Here is a 17,608-nt window from a genome sequence, read left to right on the forward strand (position 1 = left end):
ATATGGTTTTCGTAAGTTTAATCTGTGTTTTGTTTTCAATACTCAATTAGTTGTTGGATGAGATCTTCTTCTTTGTTCGATTTTTCAACTTGGGTTTCTAAAATCAACTTCTGTTTCCAATGGGATTTGTTTGGGGGAGTAGAAGCGCCTCAGCTGCCATGGAAGCAGAGCTCTCGCTATTTTGATGAAAATGGGGTTTGAATTCGCCAGATTCAGTTGTTTATTGGTAGCAGCAGAAATGGTGTTGAAATTTCAAAATGGTCTAGTTGACCCACCCAACATTCAATCCAATATCAATTCTGAGCTCTGTCTAACCAATTTCGATTTTGTTAATTCGGTAGCTGTTGAATTGCATTTACAGGTACTAGAGAGTGAGCCCAGATTGTGTTCCTCTGAGCAAATGGCAAGAACCCAACATGAGAGCAAAACCAAAAGAAGATATGATGACAGACAACACTACCACGGCAACTGATGAAATCTGATTCCCGCAACCCAAAACCCGGAAGATTCGGGAAATTATCTGGGAGATTCGGAGCACGAACCACCGGACTTTGGGCGACGGTGAGCGACGGAGAACTGCTGGAGAACACCAGAGAGAGCCACGCGGCGGTGGAGATCAAGAGCGCCGCGATGGCTATCACGGCCGTCGCCACCTGGCTCTGCCGCCATCGCCAGCTTTTGGGTGATCGGGAATTGGTTTGTTCTTTGGGATTGGAACTGGGACCGGTGTTGGGGTTGGTTGACATCGTCGTCATCGCCCCAAATGCTCATTTCTTTCCACCACTCGCCGCCAAGAACCACCGGAAAAAAAAAAAAGGAGAGCTTCGAGTTTCTTGCAATCCAATTGTCTGAGATCGGAGCCGAGATTCGGAAGGCGACCTTCACGAGCATAGGATTTCAGGCCATCTCCGAGCCTGAGCAGGCCTGAGCAGAAACGAAGAAGAAGAGAAGATCGCGAGGGAGTCAAAATATGATATTAAAGAGCGAGGGTCAGTTTGGGAAATTCGCCTCCATGTGGGCCCCACCTGGGCTGAGTTGGATGACCACGTAAGCACCTAAACGGCTGAAATTGACTGAATTTGAGCAAATGGACCTATTGGATGGAGAAATAATAGTGTGGGGGTGTTTTTGATGAAATTGAAAGTCGAGGGACTGAATTGATGTTGGACCAAAACTACAGGGTACTAAACAGTAATTAGCCCTAATATTTATCCAGAGCAAATCCCGATTTTTGCAACAGTTAGGTTCTTCTATGCAAGAAGAAGACTTAGAAAGAACAAAGAGGTTTGGATCTGAAAAAGTATGCTTAGGCAGCTCCTTCGCTGAGCACAACAGAATGAAGAAGGTCACACTTTGAAATTAAAGTGCGAGATTAGAGTTTAGGATTACTTTTCGGTCTCATATGCACATCTCGACCGTTCAATTTTTAGGTATTAATGTGTAGATCATTTCTGCAAAATTTTAGCCAAATTGATGATCTTTAAGGTATCTAACTCGCTTAAACCAATGGACGAACTAAATCTGTCCAACCTGTTCCGTACTAGCTTTAAGGCAGTTATCAATGCCTTAACAACTATTAATTTGGCTGAAATTTTGCAGAGATGATCTATATATTAGTACCTAAAAACTGAACGATCGAGATGTGGATATGCGACCAAAAGGTGACCCTAAACTCTAAAAACGCACTTTAATTTTCGCTCTAGATAGGACACACACACACACACACACACACACACACTATATATATATATATATATATATATATATATATATGAGGCTCTAATGAGGACTAGTTAAAGACTTTCTTATCAACGGTTTGGGAGACCCACTTGTCGATTACATTTCGGCAAATCAACCTTTAGATGTTTCAGTATGCATGAGTAGATCATTTTTGAAAATTTTCTTTCATATTCCTAATCGTTAAGATACCAAACTAGATCAAATCAATGGACAAACCAAATCTGTCAAATTTGAACCGTTCATGTTTATAAATGATAAATCACGATTATGAATGTCTTAATGATTTTCAATTTGGTTGAAAATGTGCAAAAATGATCTACTCATGAATATCTAAATATCTAACGGTTGATTTGCCGAAATGTGATAAATAAAAAAAATGAGTCTCACAATTGTTGATTAGAAAGTCCTCATTTTAGTGGTTCTCATTAGAGCGCCACAGATTTTAAGTAACTGTGAGGGAGAAGTGAATCTAACGGCTGAAAACAATTATACAGTTTTAAGTTGTTATAATTTCAGCTTTTAAATTAATACATATGGTTGAGATGCGTTGTCCCTCACAGTTCCTTAAAACTGTCTCTTAGATAGTTCCTTAAAACTATCTCTTAGATGAGCAAGACTCTGTGTGTGTGTGTGTGTGTGTGTTAATCAATGAAATTAGATATCTTTGCCACATCCATGTGTGACAAATAAATTGGCGGGTTTATCTTGATGATCTTGTTGTTGGAACTTTTGTGATTTAAGATTAAAATTTATTTTAATTTTTTTTCTTCATTTATGTGAGAGTAATTTTCAATTTTATTTATGATTTTTAGTGGTTTTATGTTTTATATCGTTATTATTATTATTATTTGAGTAATGAGGCTAATGATGACCTTAATAACCTTAGTAGTTTTAGCTATATATTGGATGAAGGACAGATTTGGATGACATACAATAATACATATTTGTGGACTATCTGAATTATATGTCGGATCATGTGGATATAAAAGATGTAGAGATGAGGCAATCCTTTATAAGTGGAAGACACTCTCTTATATAATCGTACTGGCCAAATACCACAACAAAGATTGAGGAGTTGGTGAACCTTAAGGGAATATTATTACTCAACTCTGTGCTATAAAGGACAAATCTTCTATTAAGATATGCTTTGCATGCCTCGGTAAGTTTTCTATAAAAAAACATATACTAATTTTCTTAACTTTATGCTATTTTATCATCATGATTATTCTTTGTATTTTCAGCGATATTACGATGTTATTTTGCTCTCCAGTTTTACTCCAATTCCATCAATTTTATTTTTTTTACATATTTATTGTTGCTAAAATCATCCATTTTGCTTGACAAAATTGAATGGTTAGAGATTTTTAATTTGATTGAGTTTGTGCATTAATAATATTCAAATTATAATTTGTAAAATAAAATGTGCAAATTATGAAATTGTAAGGTCAACTTTGTACTAGTTCACCGAAAAGGCGAATAAGTCTTTAATTCATTAACATTCTAAAATTCTCATAATGGATAAAATCATAAATCATTTTGATAAAAAAAAAATTTCATTATATATTGGTATCCATACTAATTTCCAACCAACCTGAAGAAAATTGTTTGTAATTATCCATGTATTTATCTACGATATATTAATATATCAATACATAAAGTAGATTAATTGGATATATATCGAGGTTGACTAGTTTCATCCATTAGTAGACTAACTTATCTTGATTTTGGGTTAGTTTACAACTGTATGGAGCTGGTCTACTGTAATAATTGATTTGCACTTAATGTACCTATACGTTGATGTACCATAGTACTTTCCTATATCCGTAATGAGAATTAGAATGTTAGTAAGTTATATGAGAATTGAACTCCCAAGGTGGGGAGTACTGTTGTTGTAGGTTAGAAAGAAAATGGGTTTCTTTAGGATTTACGAAATTAACTAAGACTTTGGGGTGCTGGTTTATGCTTGAGTTTCTTTATAAGCTTGGATGTTGCTGAATAAAACTCTTCACTACTACTCTCTTTCAATAGGCTCCAATCCAAAGTCTCGGGATGACTTTACATTTATTTATTTACTTATTTATTTTCCAATTTATGCCTATCTTTCTCTTAAGCTCAAAGGATCGGACCTTTACTTGTAAAGGATGATGAAAAATAGAATTTTGTTGTTGTTGTGATGTCTATAAGTTGTTGAGTAAGTCGGCTTTGGCTGAAACTACAAATTGGCTATAGCGCTCAAGATATATGAACATTATTTCTACCCAACTAAAAAAAACATTCGTTGAACTTAGGGATTCTGGAAAGTTTGCATGTTCTAGGTTTCGATGGGAAGAAGTTGATGTTGATATTGACGGAGACATCAAAATTTCTGATGTTTGGTTGGATTTTAGAGCATCTTCAACAGTTTATCTATAATTTCTCTATTATAGGGAAGCAAAAATTAAAATCTCCAAAAAAATTTCTGCTCCAACTCCAACAGATTCTATATTTTACAAATTGCATAATTCTTCACTAAATTTTTTACAGCAATCTGTAAATATAGGAAATTTGGTTGTTTCTCTCATCACTATCTCTATTTTAGGAATAATTATAGAGAATTTGTTGGAGCAAAACAGCCAAATTTTTTCTTAAAATGGAGAAAAATCAAGATATGAGAAATCTGTTTGAGTTGCTTTTAGGCTTTATATTGGTAGTGAGACGGATTCTTTTATGCACTTCATATGTTGGATTGAGACAGTGGACTTAAATTTTGTGCTTGTCGAAACCACCAACTACTTTACATTGAAATAGACATTACATGGTTTTGTTACCCTTAACACCATACCATGTTTATAAGCTCCAAAAATGAGTAAATGTGGAAGTAGCCACATTTGGGACATGAAGGCTAGGTACCACAAAAAGAAAACAAAATGTAAGTGCCTTTATTTAGTATGACAGGCTTTTTGATAGTGACATGGGCTACGGTAGCCCGAGGGTAATTTGCTAATTTACTTTGGTGCTGGGCCAAAATGCTCGTCTGGCTTGTTTATCTTAAGTGTTTTAGGTGTCAACAAAGTGAAATATGATCATGGATTATCTTAAAGTTTCTTAGGTAGGAAAGGCGTGTCACGTGGCCGCACGCCCAGCCAATCATTGTTTATGGAAGTGTTTTGAGTATTTCATTATAATTAAACATAGATAGTTTTAGAATTCAATTAAATAATAGAGAGATATGATTGGTCAGGCGTACCATGTGGCTGATACGTTTACTTTACCTAAGAATTTTTCGGATTATCTTGATGAGTTTTAGAAACTTATGAATATGGATATAAATCTCTTTTTTGTGTCGGTTTTCCTAAATGATGTACTTTTGTTTTGATAAAAGCTCATGCAAAATCGAAATGAAATCTAGAGTCATGCTTATGAATGTAGATATAATCCACTTTTCTGTGTCAGTTTTCCTAAGCCATGTACGTTTGTTTTGAGCAAAGCTCATGCAAAATTGTAACGAAATCCAGAGTCATAATTGTTTCGTGCTCCAGCAAAGAAAAAAACGGAAGAAATCTAACTGAGAATCTGGGTCGCAACAGCACACGCTATTCATGCTTTATCAGAACTGTGGGTTTCGAGCAGTCAAGCCGTTTTTACTTTCTTGAGTTTATCTTACCTCAAAGTTACTTTCCTGTCACGACCAGTAAGAAATGCCCAGTAGGAACCTGCCACCAACATGGTTCATATTTCCAAAGTAACCAGTCAGTCAAAAATTCCCTGTCAAAAATGTTGAAAGCAAAGGACCTGATTTACCTTGGGGGATCAATTTCCACGTGTAGTAGTGACGAGTGGTATAAATAGCGTCCCACCTCTCCCGGCTCTCACATCTCCTGTCTTCCTATCTGTCTGTTTGGGGAAGCTTCAACTGGGTGTTCATCATGACTGTCAGGAAGAGGAAGCTGAAACTGTAAGATTTGATCTTTGCTAGTTCACATTTGTAGTTTGCATGTTTCAATTTGTTGTTTTTTTCAGTATGGGGTTAGGAAATGATTGTAAATACTATAACTTTTGATCAGGTTTAGGTTTAGGAAAGGATTGTTAGAATACCCGGTATGATTTTGAGGTCAGGAATATGGTTTAATTGTTGAGAATTTAACTCAATCATGAGAATTTAGATTGGTTTTTGAAATGGGGTTTGTAGCTGCGGCATGAAACTTAATCTGGGGTCTAGAGAATTTTGGGTTTTGGGAAAGGTTTCTGAATAGTGGATATGTTTTTAGTCAGCACTAAGATTTGATTGTTGTGAATTTTAAACCAATCATGAAAAGTTTGGATGGGTTTTTGAGATAGGGGTTATAGCTGTTGCTTGGACAAATGGAGATTACAAAAATGGGTGCAATATGAGGCTAATAATATTGTCAACATGTTTTTGGGGTAAGGAACGATTTGAAGTTTTAACAATTGGGGTCAGGATTTCGGTTTTTGAAAAGTTAAGATCATGGGCATCTTTAGATTAGTCTCTCCTAGAAATGTAGTATGCCATGCGTTTTTATCAAGAACTAAAAGGTTTTAGTTGTGTAGAATTATATTCATGTGATTTTTAATTTGTGCTCTTGAATTTGCAATAGTAAGCACTTCTAATATGAAGATGATGGTGGTTCTCCTATATTAAATAAAGTAATCTGTATTTTGCAATTCATTCTGGAATTATTTGCCCAATCATGAGTTTTATATGTTCTTTATCAGCACTAACAGCACTTATGCTATAGGTTGTCTGAAACAGCGTCAACTGGTACAGGAAGAGCTAGATTCAGGAAGAATGAGAATTTGGAGCTTCAAACCTGGTCAGAGCTCCCCATAGAACTTGTGGAAATCATTGCATCCCGTTTATCTCTAGAAGATAATATTCGAGCATCTGCTGTATGCAAGAGATGGCATTCAGCTGCCATTTCTATGCGGGTAGTCAACCGAGCACCCCTACTGATGTACTTTCCAAAATTTGGTAGCTTGTTTGAATTCTATGATCCATCACAGCGCAAAATCCACTTTGTGGAGATTCCTCAGCTGATTGGGTCTAGGGTTTGCTACACCAAAGATGGTTGGTTGTTGCTATACAGACCCAAAACTTTCCGTGTGTTCTTTTTCAATCCTTTTACTCAGGAGGTGGTCAAGTTACCAAGATTTGAGTTGAATTATCAGATTGTTGCGTTCTCTTCTGCCCCAACTTCTACAAGCTGCATGGTTTTTACCATAAAACATGTCAATCCCACAGTTGTTGCTATTAGCACTTGTCATCCTGGGGCAGAACAGTGGACTACCGTTCAGTATCAAAACCGTTTGCCATTTGTGAGTAGCATTTGGAACAAGCTTGTTTTCTGTAATGACCTCTTTTATTGTCAAAGCCTCACAGGTTGGGTGGGTGTATTCAACCCACATGAACGAACTTGGAGTGTCCTTTCAGTTCCTCCTCCGAAATGCCCTGAGAAATTTTTCGCTAAAAGTTGGTGGAAAGGTAAGTTTATGACTGAGAAGGATGGAGATATATTAGTTATATATACATGTTCTACTGAAAACCCAATTGCATTCAAGTTGGACCAGAGGAACATGGCTTGGGAAGAGCTGAAAATCCTAGATGGTGCGACTGTTTTTGCTAGTTTCTTGACAACTCATACAAACATTGACCTCCCTGCAATAAAGAGAAACAGTATTTACTTCTCTAAAGTTCGTTTTTATGGAAGGCAGTGCATATCATACTCACTTGTAGATGGTAGATATCATCCTCGCAATGAGTGCCATGACTGGGGAGAGCAAGATCCTTTCAAGACCATTTGGATTGAACCACCTGAAGACTTCTCAGGCTTCAACTAACGCAGACTCTCAAGCTTCAATGAATAAAGAGTTCTCAAGCTTCAAGCAATCAAGTTTCTAATAGAAAGTTCAGTATGCTAGTTATATTGGATGTTGTGCTGTAGATGGTTTATGCAACTCTTGTTTGTTTTACTCGTTTGAGAACTTGTTTTAAACTTCTGTTTCTTTGTGTACTAGTTATCTCAGAGTTATATAATCTATGCAACACAGTTTTATATCCTTGTCTTACAGTCTATCTGGTTTCTTTGACACTGACAGTATCTTATAGTGCCCTGCAAAGAATCCATTTTTCAGAATTGAGAATATCTCTTTTACGTTGTGCAAGTAATCTCCAGGACAGGTTTGAGATAGGGAGAAAGTGTTTTGACATCTTCAGAACTGCAAAATGCTAGTATGTCTAAACTAATAAAGCTATAAACAAGTTCCGATTACGAGGGTCTAGTCCATCTGAGCTGCAGACTGCATTCTTTTAACTAAGAAATTTGTATTAAGTTACAAATAGAGTAGCTGGAATTGTGTATGAGGCAGTTATCCTAAGCATTACACCAGCTCATTCGAGAGATGGAACGTATGTGAAACGTTATTGACATTAATAATACAAAACTGAAGCACAATACGATTTAAGATGTATAGCAAGGGGCTGTGCAATGATACTAATCTAAATTTTTATAAAAATAAAAAAATTATTTCCATTTAATGTTTATGATCTCGACTGAACTTAAATCCACCCTTCTCAACCAAAGTGTTGACATAACTTTAAGTCAGTATTAAAGCATCAATTCCACAGTAAGAGTAAGTTAAATTTAGTTTAGGCAAACTACAAAGTGGATCAGTTCCTAGCAATTCTTTCTTTTACAGAACTGGCTACATTTGAACTAAACATCCTCATGTCTACATAGCTCCCAGGCCCAAACAAATAATTGTTTTGTCCAGACGCTGTCCCTCCTCTTTACCAGCAACAAGAGGCAAAGACTTGATTAATATGGGTTGTAACGACTACGGCCACGGTTGCTGTCATTGCTGCGCCTTCCACCACTTGAGCTGCCACCACTTCTTCCACCTCGGGACTGCGGTGGAGGGGCATGAGGTTGTACTCCAGGCTGTTGCCTAGAGAGAAAAAAAATGCAGGTCAATTTCAGTTCCAGAGGTTAGGTTAGAGGAATGGGAATGGGAATTACAAAAGCAAGGGGCCACAAACAATTCATCACTTCAAAATGGCAGGAAACTAAAAGTCAGTGGAATGACGGAACAAGCAGCTTTTCAAAGGGGGTATAACATGGCTGTTTGATGAGCAATGAATAATGGACTAACAGAAAACCACTTCATCCGTAAGGGAACATTATAATGCTTCAGGCCATGTCCATTTCCAAAATGTGAAAACCACCTCTTCCATCAGGCAAGATATGCAAAATTCTAAATTGCAAGATATAATACTTACAGGACATATCCAATTCTTCCATCAGGCAAAAGCATAGGCATCATCGCCATGCCAGCAGGAGTGGGTCCCCTCCCATAGATCAGTGGCTGCAAGCAATTGGCATCCATAAGTAATGAGAGTAAAAGTTGCTACAAGTAATGCATTTACCATCTTTCCCTGATAGGCAATAAGTTATTTCTTTCCTGTCTGCTTATAAGATGGTTTCCATAGGATTGGTATTTTCAGCTTGGTAATTGGCACATATGCAGTTACCGAGCCTGGAAATAACCTTCAATGTTATCCTTAAGACAAAGGAAGTGCCAGTATTATAATTTCATTAGAGACTGGTTATGGGCTCTAAACTATATAGTTAAACACTGGGAAACAGAATAACATATGCCAACTACTATGATTTTTTTTTTTTTTTTGGTCTGGACAACTACTATGATTGGTGTTGGGTTTGCAGGTCCTGAATGCACACAAGAAAAATTCCTGTTTGAACAAGATGGGTAGTAGGAATGGACCTGTTAGGTAACAGGCTCTCTAACTATACCTATATTTGATATTCCATGCAATGATAAAATTACAGTTTAAATCTTACTTGTGAAAATCCTGCACCACCACCATATCCAGCACCCAAGGGACCATATGGCCCAGTCCCTACCATGCCATAACCAATATGTGGTGGGTAGGTTGGAAGTGGGGCTGACTTCTGATGATTTGATGCACCAGAAGATTTCTGATCTGCTTGAGGCTTTGCCAAAGAACACTCCAAAACTTGACCTATGAAACAGACAAGATTAGGAATGGAGAATATACCAAAAACAAGTATACTTGGGATAATGAAAGGCTACAAGTGCATAAGACACTTACCACCAATTTCATATTTTTCAGTGTTCTTCAATGCCTTCATGGCACTGGACCTGTCTGCAAAGTGCACAAAACCAAATCTGCTCCTTTCCTGTCCGGCTTTTGCAGGTGGGAGAACGACCTTTGTGATCTTTCCATGATGGTCAAAAAGCTCTTTTAGATCATCCTGAGTAATGTCTTTTGGTAGATTCTTGACATACACTGCCTTAACCTGGATCAATCAAGATTGAGTAATTAACTTAACTCAAACATCAACAGCTCTCACGTACAATACACTGGAAAACAAAGTGACAGGCCTAATATTGCTGCATATAAATACCAGAGAATTAATGTGGTGGAATATAATGGGATGGAATACTCAGACCCAAATTTATTTCAGATTTCAAACTGTAAAGGAGCAACAGTAATCTATGACCAAGTAATACTCATTTACAGCTACCAGTTTGCTAATCTTCTCTTTTCTTTTTCAATAAAATAAAAAACCAACAACACCAGGCACCTGTGTGATGAAACCTAAAGCAGAAATGCATCTAATAAGACAAAGTCTAACAAAATGGGAAGGATAATAAGAATAGTGATGAATTTTGGGCAGAAAGTGGTGGAAGGGTGTAGGCTATACTTTTGTGTCCCTAACACAATAAATAAGTAAAAACAAAAAAAGCGAAAAAGAGAGCCGTAACAGAACTATATTTGCTAACCTGAGAGGAGGCAGAGGATTCTGCATTCTTGGGATCCGCCCAACTCACAGTTGGAGCATTAATATCAAGCTTGAACTTTGAGGTTGACATCTTTTGTCTAGAGTAGTCTGCACATGCATGATTATAATACTCGATGAAAGCAAATCCACGGTTCCGACTGGAGTTTTGTGGGTCCTGCATCAAGAACATGCAACCAACAACTAGATTAATATAATGAAAAATCATCATGCAAATAAGAAAACTGTAGATTTGCAAATAGTACGAAACAGAGGTTATAAAATGAAATATGGATAAAAACATGAATAAGCCCAATTAAATATCATCTATACCTTCAACAGTTCCACAGAGATAACTCCTGGCCCTGTATCTGTTACAGCTTTCTTCATATCATCCTCTCCCCAAGTTCTAGGAACATTTCCAATGAACAGACGATGCTTGGCTTGCGAGGTAGAACACTTGATCTTTTTTCCCTGGAAAAACCAACGAAAACATTACAACAAGGATAAACTCAGCTTTTCAGAAAACTGAGGAAAACATAAAAGGATTCAAGCAATAAATCTGAAAGGTAAGGCATAAACGAAAGTGGTTGCACACCAGCCAACCAGAACCCAGAATTCATACCGTAGCAAATATTGGGGAAGATAATTGACCCAAAAGTTGATATTACCTTTAATTGAGAGTTATTCAGTTCCTCTATTGCCTTAGAAGCTAGTTCCTTGTTTCTGAATGTTACAAAAGCATAACCTTTGGCCTCACCCGAATCTTTTCCCTTCATTATCCTAACCTGTTGACAGCAAATAGAAATATGAACCGGCTAAAAATAAAAGATGCAGACAGAAGCTTTACAGTCAACAAAGGGAAGTTACCTCAGTCACTTCCCCAATAGATTCACAAAAGCCCCTTAAATCCTCTTCAGATGCATCATGAGGAATGCCACCAAGATACACCTCTGACCCATGCTGAGGGAGTGCAAGAAGCTCCGCATGTTTCTTTTTATCCTCTTCCTCCTCTGCGTCTGTAACTTTCATCTCTACATCACCATCTGCGCTTTTTTTCCCATTAGATTCTATATCACCTCCCTTGTTTTCATCCTCTTCCTCCTCTTCTGGATCTTCCTCTTCCTCTTCCTCTTCTTCTTCCACTTCCTCCTCTTCCTCTACTTCTTCATACTCAACCTCTTCTTCTATTGTTTCCTCAGGATCATTGTCTCCATCAAGGTCCACCTGCTCCTCGGATTCTACAGGCCTTTCAGGTGCATCTCCGGCAGCATTTTCCCTTGTTTTCGGCATCTTATAAATCTAGAAAAACAAGCTTGCAAGGCAACTGTGAAGAAACCACAGTAGCCAGAAGCATTGAGAGAAGAAAGAATACAGATAGCGAAAGGTGGAAACAACATGAGAGGCCAAACGAGGTTGCAGAGTAAGAATTTTTCGAACGAATCTGTGCCATGAGGTATGATGGATTCAAGGACTTGCAAAGTCAATGATTTTCAAATAAGGGGTCATCATATCGTAAAAAATTTGTAATAGAGACAGGCAAGAGAAGATTTCTGCATGATTATCAAGAGGGTGATGATGATGCTCAGCAGGCCAAATATACATGACACAGTGAGTTTCTCGAATATTTAGACACCGACAGTATATGGATTGGTGTAATCGTTTAACTATCTATCTGGAGAATTTCATTCACAAAGAGAACCAAAAACAAAAAACAAAAAAAAAACAAAAGGAAAAAACACGAATAAGAACCCAAACAACATATAGTCGAAATCATAGAAACAAACATATTGCACAACACAGGTGAATCAGTTGAACCAATCTCAATCCCAAGAGACTAGCATGTATGAGAAACAGTAATACCCAGCAGCATTGAAATGGTTATAATCCTACAACTCCCTTCTTCGAAAATTGGGTTACTTGGAAAAAAAGGGTAAAATCCAATCCACCCAAATAAACCAACTGGTTCAAGCTGTACAATTTGAGAATCAAACTCAGAAATCTTTATGTAACGAACCCAAAAGGGCCCAAAGTTTTCCAATTTCCATAACCTAGAACCCATTAAGCATTCCCTTCCTTGGATATTTAAATTTACTCCTTCATTTTATTTTTTCTCCTAAACATTTGAAATCACAACGTTGCAATTGCACAGAAACTGTACCCACAAAGATTACATTTTTAGTGTAAAATCCAAGTTAAGAAAATTAGGAGAGGAAGAAAGAATGGAATTTGAAGGAAGCAGTGTAAAGGCTGATATAGAGAGAGAGAAGAGAGAGAGGAAGTAGTACCTAAGTTGGTGCTGGGAAAATTTGCTCGGAACTTGGAAACCCTAAATCGCTGCCTTAGTAGGAGGAGGAGGAGCTCTCTGTCTCTGTCTCTCTCTCGGAATCGCTTTCTGTGTTTTCGAGTGTCGTCTTTTTGCGTATTTCTCCCTCTACAAAGTCCAAAAGCCCTTTTTGTTTTTTATTATTATTAAACACTGGAAAACAATTACGAGCAGTGGCGGAGTCCGAAAATTATGTTTACTGGGGCACAAAGAAAAATATTGATAATATCAAAGCATAAAAAAATTCTATATGTAATTTCTATCTAACAACGGTAATTATCCTCAACTTTCATAATAGTCTATCATCTACACTAATAAAAATATCATTCTCATTCGACTGCGGCAATACATGTTGTTGATGTTAATTAAATTTTTTTTAATCATTTCCGCATTGGACTGAGAAATTTGTAAATATTAATTGAATGTCAAAAAGGTTTGGGAATGAAAGATATTATATAACAATATTATATTATATAGGATATCAAAACCTGATTTCCATTCTAGATATTAATATATTAAATAATTTTTGATAAGATAAGAATTGATATAATAAATATAAATATATATATATATATAAGAAAAAGAAGAAAAAAGTATATAGAAAAGAAAAGACAAAAAGAAACAAAAACTAAATAAAAGAAAAAGAAAAAGCCCAATTGGTAGGTTAGGGCCCTGGTTTCCACTGATTGAACAAGTTCTAAACTTCTTTCCTTCCTCACAGAGCTGCTCTCTTTGCCTGCATGGCTGGCTACTGACTTGCTGCACTGAATTTGTTCTTTGTCCTGGTTCTATATATATAAATCAACTTCTGCCTAGAAACCTGACTGGGGCACGTGACCCAGGGTGTCCCTTCATCCCTCCGCCCCTGATTACGAGAATCTAAATTCGGAAACTTGATAAATTGTTTCAAATCTTTTCCTTTCTCTTTTTAGTAGAAACGGAAATTTTATTAACATTATACATATTAATCAACGCTCACGCTTTATATAAGAGATCAGGGCTGTTTTAGTGATAGATTTTTTTTTTGCCATTTAAAGAGATCATTTGTATGACTCACTTATTAATAGTATATCGAACGTTTAGTTTTTAAGTCCTATGAGTAGATTAATTTTGTAAATCTTCAGTTAAATTTATTATCGTTTGGTTATTCATAGTCATAAATGAATATAAATAGTTCAAATTTGACAGATTTAGTTATCTCATTAATTTGATCTGGTTAGGTAAACTTCACAATTAGCAATTTAGCTAATATACTCATAGAATGGAAGAAGAAAAAATCATTTAGTGGAAGGGACCTCTGCAAAAGATATTGTATTTTGATTCTTACTTTATCTATCATGTTCATAGGGAGACAAACATAGTGATCGACTCCTATCTTTATCAAAGATAAACATATAAATGGATTTTAGCCTACTGCATTTGTCAAATCCTCCTATCTTTATCAATCAATCAAATAGTTTTGGATGACATTGATGGCTAATTAGACGTTAGACTTAAATTTTTTGTAACAGTTGGGTTGGTTTGGTTTTTTTTTTTTTTTTTAATTTCCTTTTTGTGTAATTTTAGTTGGATCTCTAAATTTGATATTTGGACCTCCAACTTTTTTCAATTAGGGTAAGGCTATTTCCACCCTACCAAATGCTTTGTTCACCATACAATTAAATTTTTACATGAAATTTCCAATTTCACCCTCAAATAATTTAAAAAAAAAAAAATATATTACCATTGAAAATGTGAAATTGGAAAAGGAAAAAGGAAAAGAAAATTAGCACACCATCAACCCTATGCCTTCTAGTTTCTTTTTACTCTTTTTTTTTTCCTCTTCTCTATTTTCTCCCTTCATCAACTACTATGACATAGAATCAAACACGAGTCACATGAAATAGAACAAAATAATACTAACCAACAATATTTTTTTTTCCCTCCTCTATTTTCTCCCCTCTATACCTCATCGAGTTACTACTTACTACCATGCTTGAAATATGAAGCTTAATTAGAACCCTAAAACTAGATCTATGAGTATTGAGTAGGATGCTAAATCTATCAACCCAAAGCACTGAAGCTATGGTATCGCCAATAATCCTTCCAAAACAGCTCGAATTTAAGGGTAAGTTAAATATTCTTTAGTTGGATCAAAGCTTTGTTTAGTTTGCGGAATTGAAGCATCGGGAAAATAAATATTTTCCTTAAGGAAAAAAAAATAAGAGGGAAACGTGGTTCCTCCTATACCCTCAAGAATTCATTTTTCTCTCTTCTTTCCCTTACATTTATTATTTACATCTCATTACTTTATTGCACTAATTACAAACATTTGAACAACTTTCCTTGAGCAACAAGAGGGAAAAGTGGTTCCTCCTTTTTTTTTTTAATAAAGGGCTGGTGCGGCTGCCCTCAAGCCTTGATTAATGAAACTGTTGAATACAAGGGGGGACATTGAGCCTAAACCCCTGATTACAATAAGCATCTAGAGTATTTTCTGAAATAATATCATAAATCTCTAAAGGAGACTTGTATTCTAACAAGCACCAACTAGCAAAGAGTGCACAATGAGCTACTCCATTTGTTTTAACATAGCAATGACATAGCAGAAAGATAACTCGATATGTAAGCCGATTATAACATAGCATAAGTACCAGCTTTAGCACAGCTTTAGCACAGCTTTCCTACTATGTTGCCGCCGAAAAATAAATCCGACGACACTTAGTCTCACCCTACCACTAGGTGGTAGCGACCATTTAACAAAGCAAGACAACTGCCGCCTACCTAGAGCAGACAAGGCACATTGAGTGCATACCCAGGCACAAGACCCGACTAGTCCTACACAACAAGTGTATAGATTTATTTCACGCCAAAGACGTGACATAATTAAACAGCTGCTGCAAATAAAGCTAACAACAAAAATAAAATAGGTAGCCTAAACTAGGCCCAAAAAAAGAGCCCAAGCAATAATCCAGGGGGAAGGAAACCCACAGACTGTCAATCAGGCCTGACCCAACTCCACCACAGCCACCATCGGATCCTGCACAACGCCACCCAGCCGCCTTCGCCAGAACGCTGTCAAAGATATGTCATCTCCGACGTGCCTAGAAGAACTGCTATCCCAGATCGGAACCCAGCCCCAAAGAAGCTCCATCTTCGTCGCACCATGGAGAATCCGAGTGGAAGCACTCCAACCCGGATCGGGATCAAATGACCCAACCTAGATCGGGTCGCTCCGAGCCCCCTGCCACGCCTCACCTGACGCCTCACAGCTTGGCCGCCACAGAATCTGTGCTCTAAATCGCCGATTAGGCCATCGAAGAGAGTACCAATACCAACCAAAAGTCGCAAAGAATACCTTTTTCACCTCTCTGACATCCACCGTAATCACCTAGATCGGAACTTGATCAAGGGACCCGGCCTCACGCCTAACCCACATGGAGTCGACAATGGCCCGTCCGACGACGGCGTAATGGCACGCCGCCGGACAAGGGTGGAAACCTAAGTTGAATCTCCCAGGCGCGTGCAAGCGCGTTCTCTCTTTTTTTAAACTTAAGAAGTTTTAAGTGGTTCCTCCTATATCCTCAAGAATTCATTTTTCTCTCTTCTTTCCTTACATTTATTATTTACATCTGATTATTTTATTGCACTAATTACAAACATTTGAACAACTTTCCTTGAGCAACACCAGAGCTGGATACAAGAGATCATCATATGGAGCAAACACCATCATGATTGTCGAAACGCCACTATCCACCGCACAATATGTCATCATGAGAAACGGTCGAAGCAAAACCACCTAGGAAAACCTCTCAAATTTGAAATTTGAACACGACCATTGGAGCCTCAGACCCATGGTGCCTTGAAAATGATCACCTTCACAAGTCGTCGATAAAGCTATTAACAAATAAGGTAGGTTCGTCATCCAAAATCAATGATTCATTGAGTCTACGAGATCACAAGGTCTATCAATGTAGCACCAACCAATGCAGACTTGATCATCTTGTCAATCTATGGCTTAGTTTGGGATTGCTTTTGGAACCTGCTTTTGGTCCAAAAGTGCTTCTGGAGGAAAGTGAGGTTGTTTGGTAAACTTCAAAATTGTTGCTTTTGGGCGGAAGCGCTTCTCTGGGTAGTAGGAAATAAGAAGCTACTTTTAGTAGCTTTTGAAAATGGCTTTTGCGAAACGAGGTTGAAAACAAGGAAGATTTAATGAAGTTAAGCCACCTACCTATTTTATCCTCGTCCTTTTCTAATCGATCGAAATACAACAGAGCCAACAATAAGCATACATCCACAACCCATTCCATTTCTGCACCGAGCAAAACAGTCTCAATACACATGGAGTATGGGAATGAAATTTACCTTTACCATGTTAATAACGATTATTGCTACTGTGTGTAGCTTCGAACACGATCACTGAACATGATGTTTTCTAACTTCGAAGCCAACACCCTGCTACCCTCCAATTCCACTCGGGTTTGCACTCCACTACATAGATTCTAAAATTGAGTGCTACCAAGCCCGGTTTCTTGCTCTAGGATGATCATCAACGTCGAAATCAAACCACAAAGCCCAGAAAACTGCCGTGCACAGTGAGCTCCATCGGCACCAAAAACAACCAAAAATCCCATTCGATCATAACTCATACGAAATCGAAAATTAGGTGTACTATCATGTAGAGTGTGAAGAGAAGATCAATTTCTATACCTCAAGCATCGACAACGGTGACCGGAGTCGTCGAAAA

At 37.3% G+C, this 17,608-nt stretch overlaps 2 protein-coding genes across 4 annotated transcripts; one reads left to right on the plus strand and one right to left on the minus strand.

Moving 5' to 3' along the window:
* Positions 1-5,360: 5,360 nt before the first annotated feature.
* LOC112195141 (F-box/kelch-repeat protein At1g57790) lies at positions 5,361-7,796 on the plus strand. Its single transcript, XM_024335495.2, has 2 exons — positions 5,361-5,674; positions 6,477-7,796. Exons 1-2 carry the CDS (start codon positions 5,646-5,648, stop codon positions 7,573-7,575), a joined length of 1,128 nt encoding a protein of 375 aa, XP_024191263.1. The 5' UTR covers positions 5,361-5,645; the 3' UTR covers positions 7,576-7,796.
* A 492-nt stretch (positions 7,797-8,288) lies between these two features.
* On the minus strand, positions 8,289-13,002 carry LOC112193083 (heterogeneous nuclear ribonucleoprotein Q). 3 transcript variants are annotated; one of them, XM_024333110.2, is made up of 9 exons: positions 12,845-13,002; positions 11,427-11,883; positions 11,228-11,344; positions 10,890-11,030; positions 10,561-10,734; positions 9,866-10,073; positions 9,594-9,775; positions 9,014-9,099; positions 8,289-8,682 (listed from the first exon to the last, which is right to left on the minus strand). In XM_024333110.2, the coding sequence occupies exons 2-9, from the start codon at positions 11,847-11,849 to the stop codon at positions 8,553-8,555; spliced, it is 1,461 nt and encodes a 486-aa protein (XP_024188878.1). In that variant the 5' UTR covers positions 11,850-11,883; positions 12,845-13,002; the 3' UTR covers positions 8,289-8,552. The 3 variants fall into 3 exon arrangements, with proteins under 3 accessions (XP_024188878.1, XP_024188879.1, XP_024188881.1); XM_024333111.2 differs by having other exon boundaries at positions 11,427-12,231; positions 12,845-12,998; XM_024333113.2 differs by having other exon boundaries at positions 11,427-12,000; positions 12,845-12,990.
* Positions 13,003-17,608: the final 4,606 nt, after the last annotated feature.

Source organism: Rosa chinensis, chromosome 3, assembly GCF_002994745.2.
Source record: "Rosa chinensis cultivar Old Blush chromosome 3, RchiOBHm-V2, whole genome shotgun sequence".
Classification (NCBI taxonomy): Eukaryota; Viridiplantae; Streptophyta; class Magnoliopsida; order Rosales; family Rosaceae; genus Rosa; species Rosa chinensis.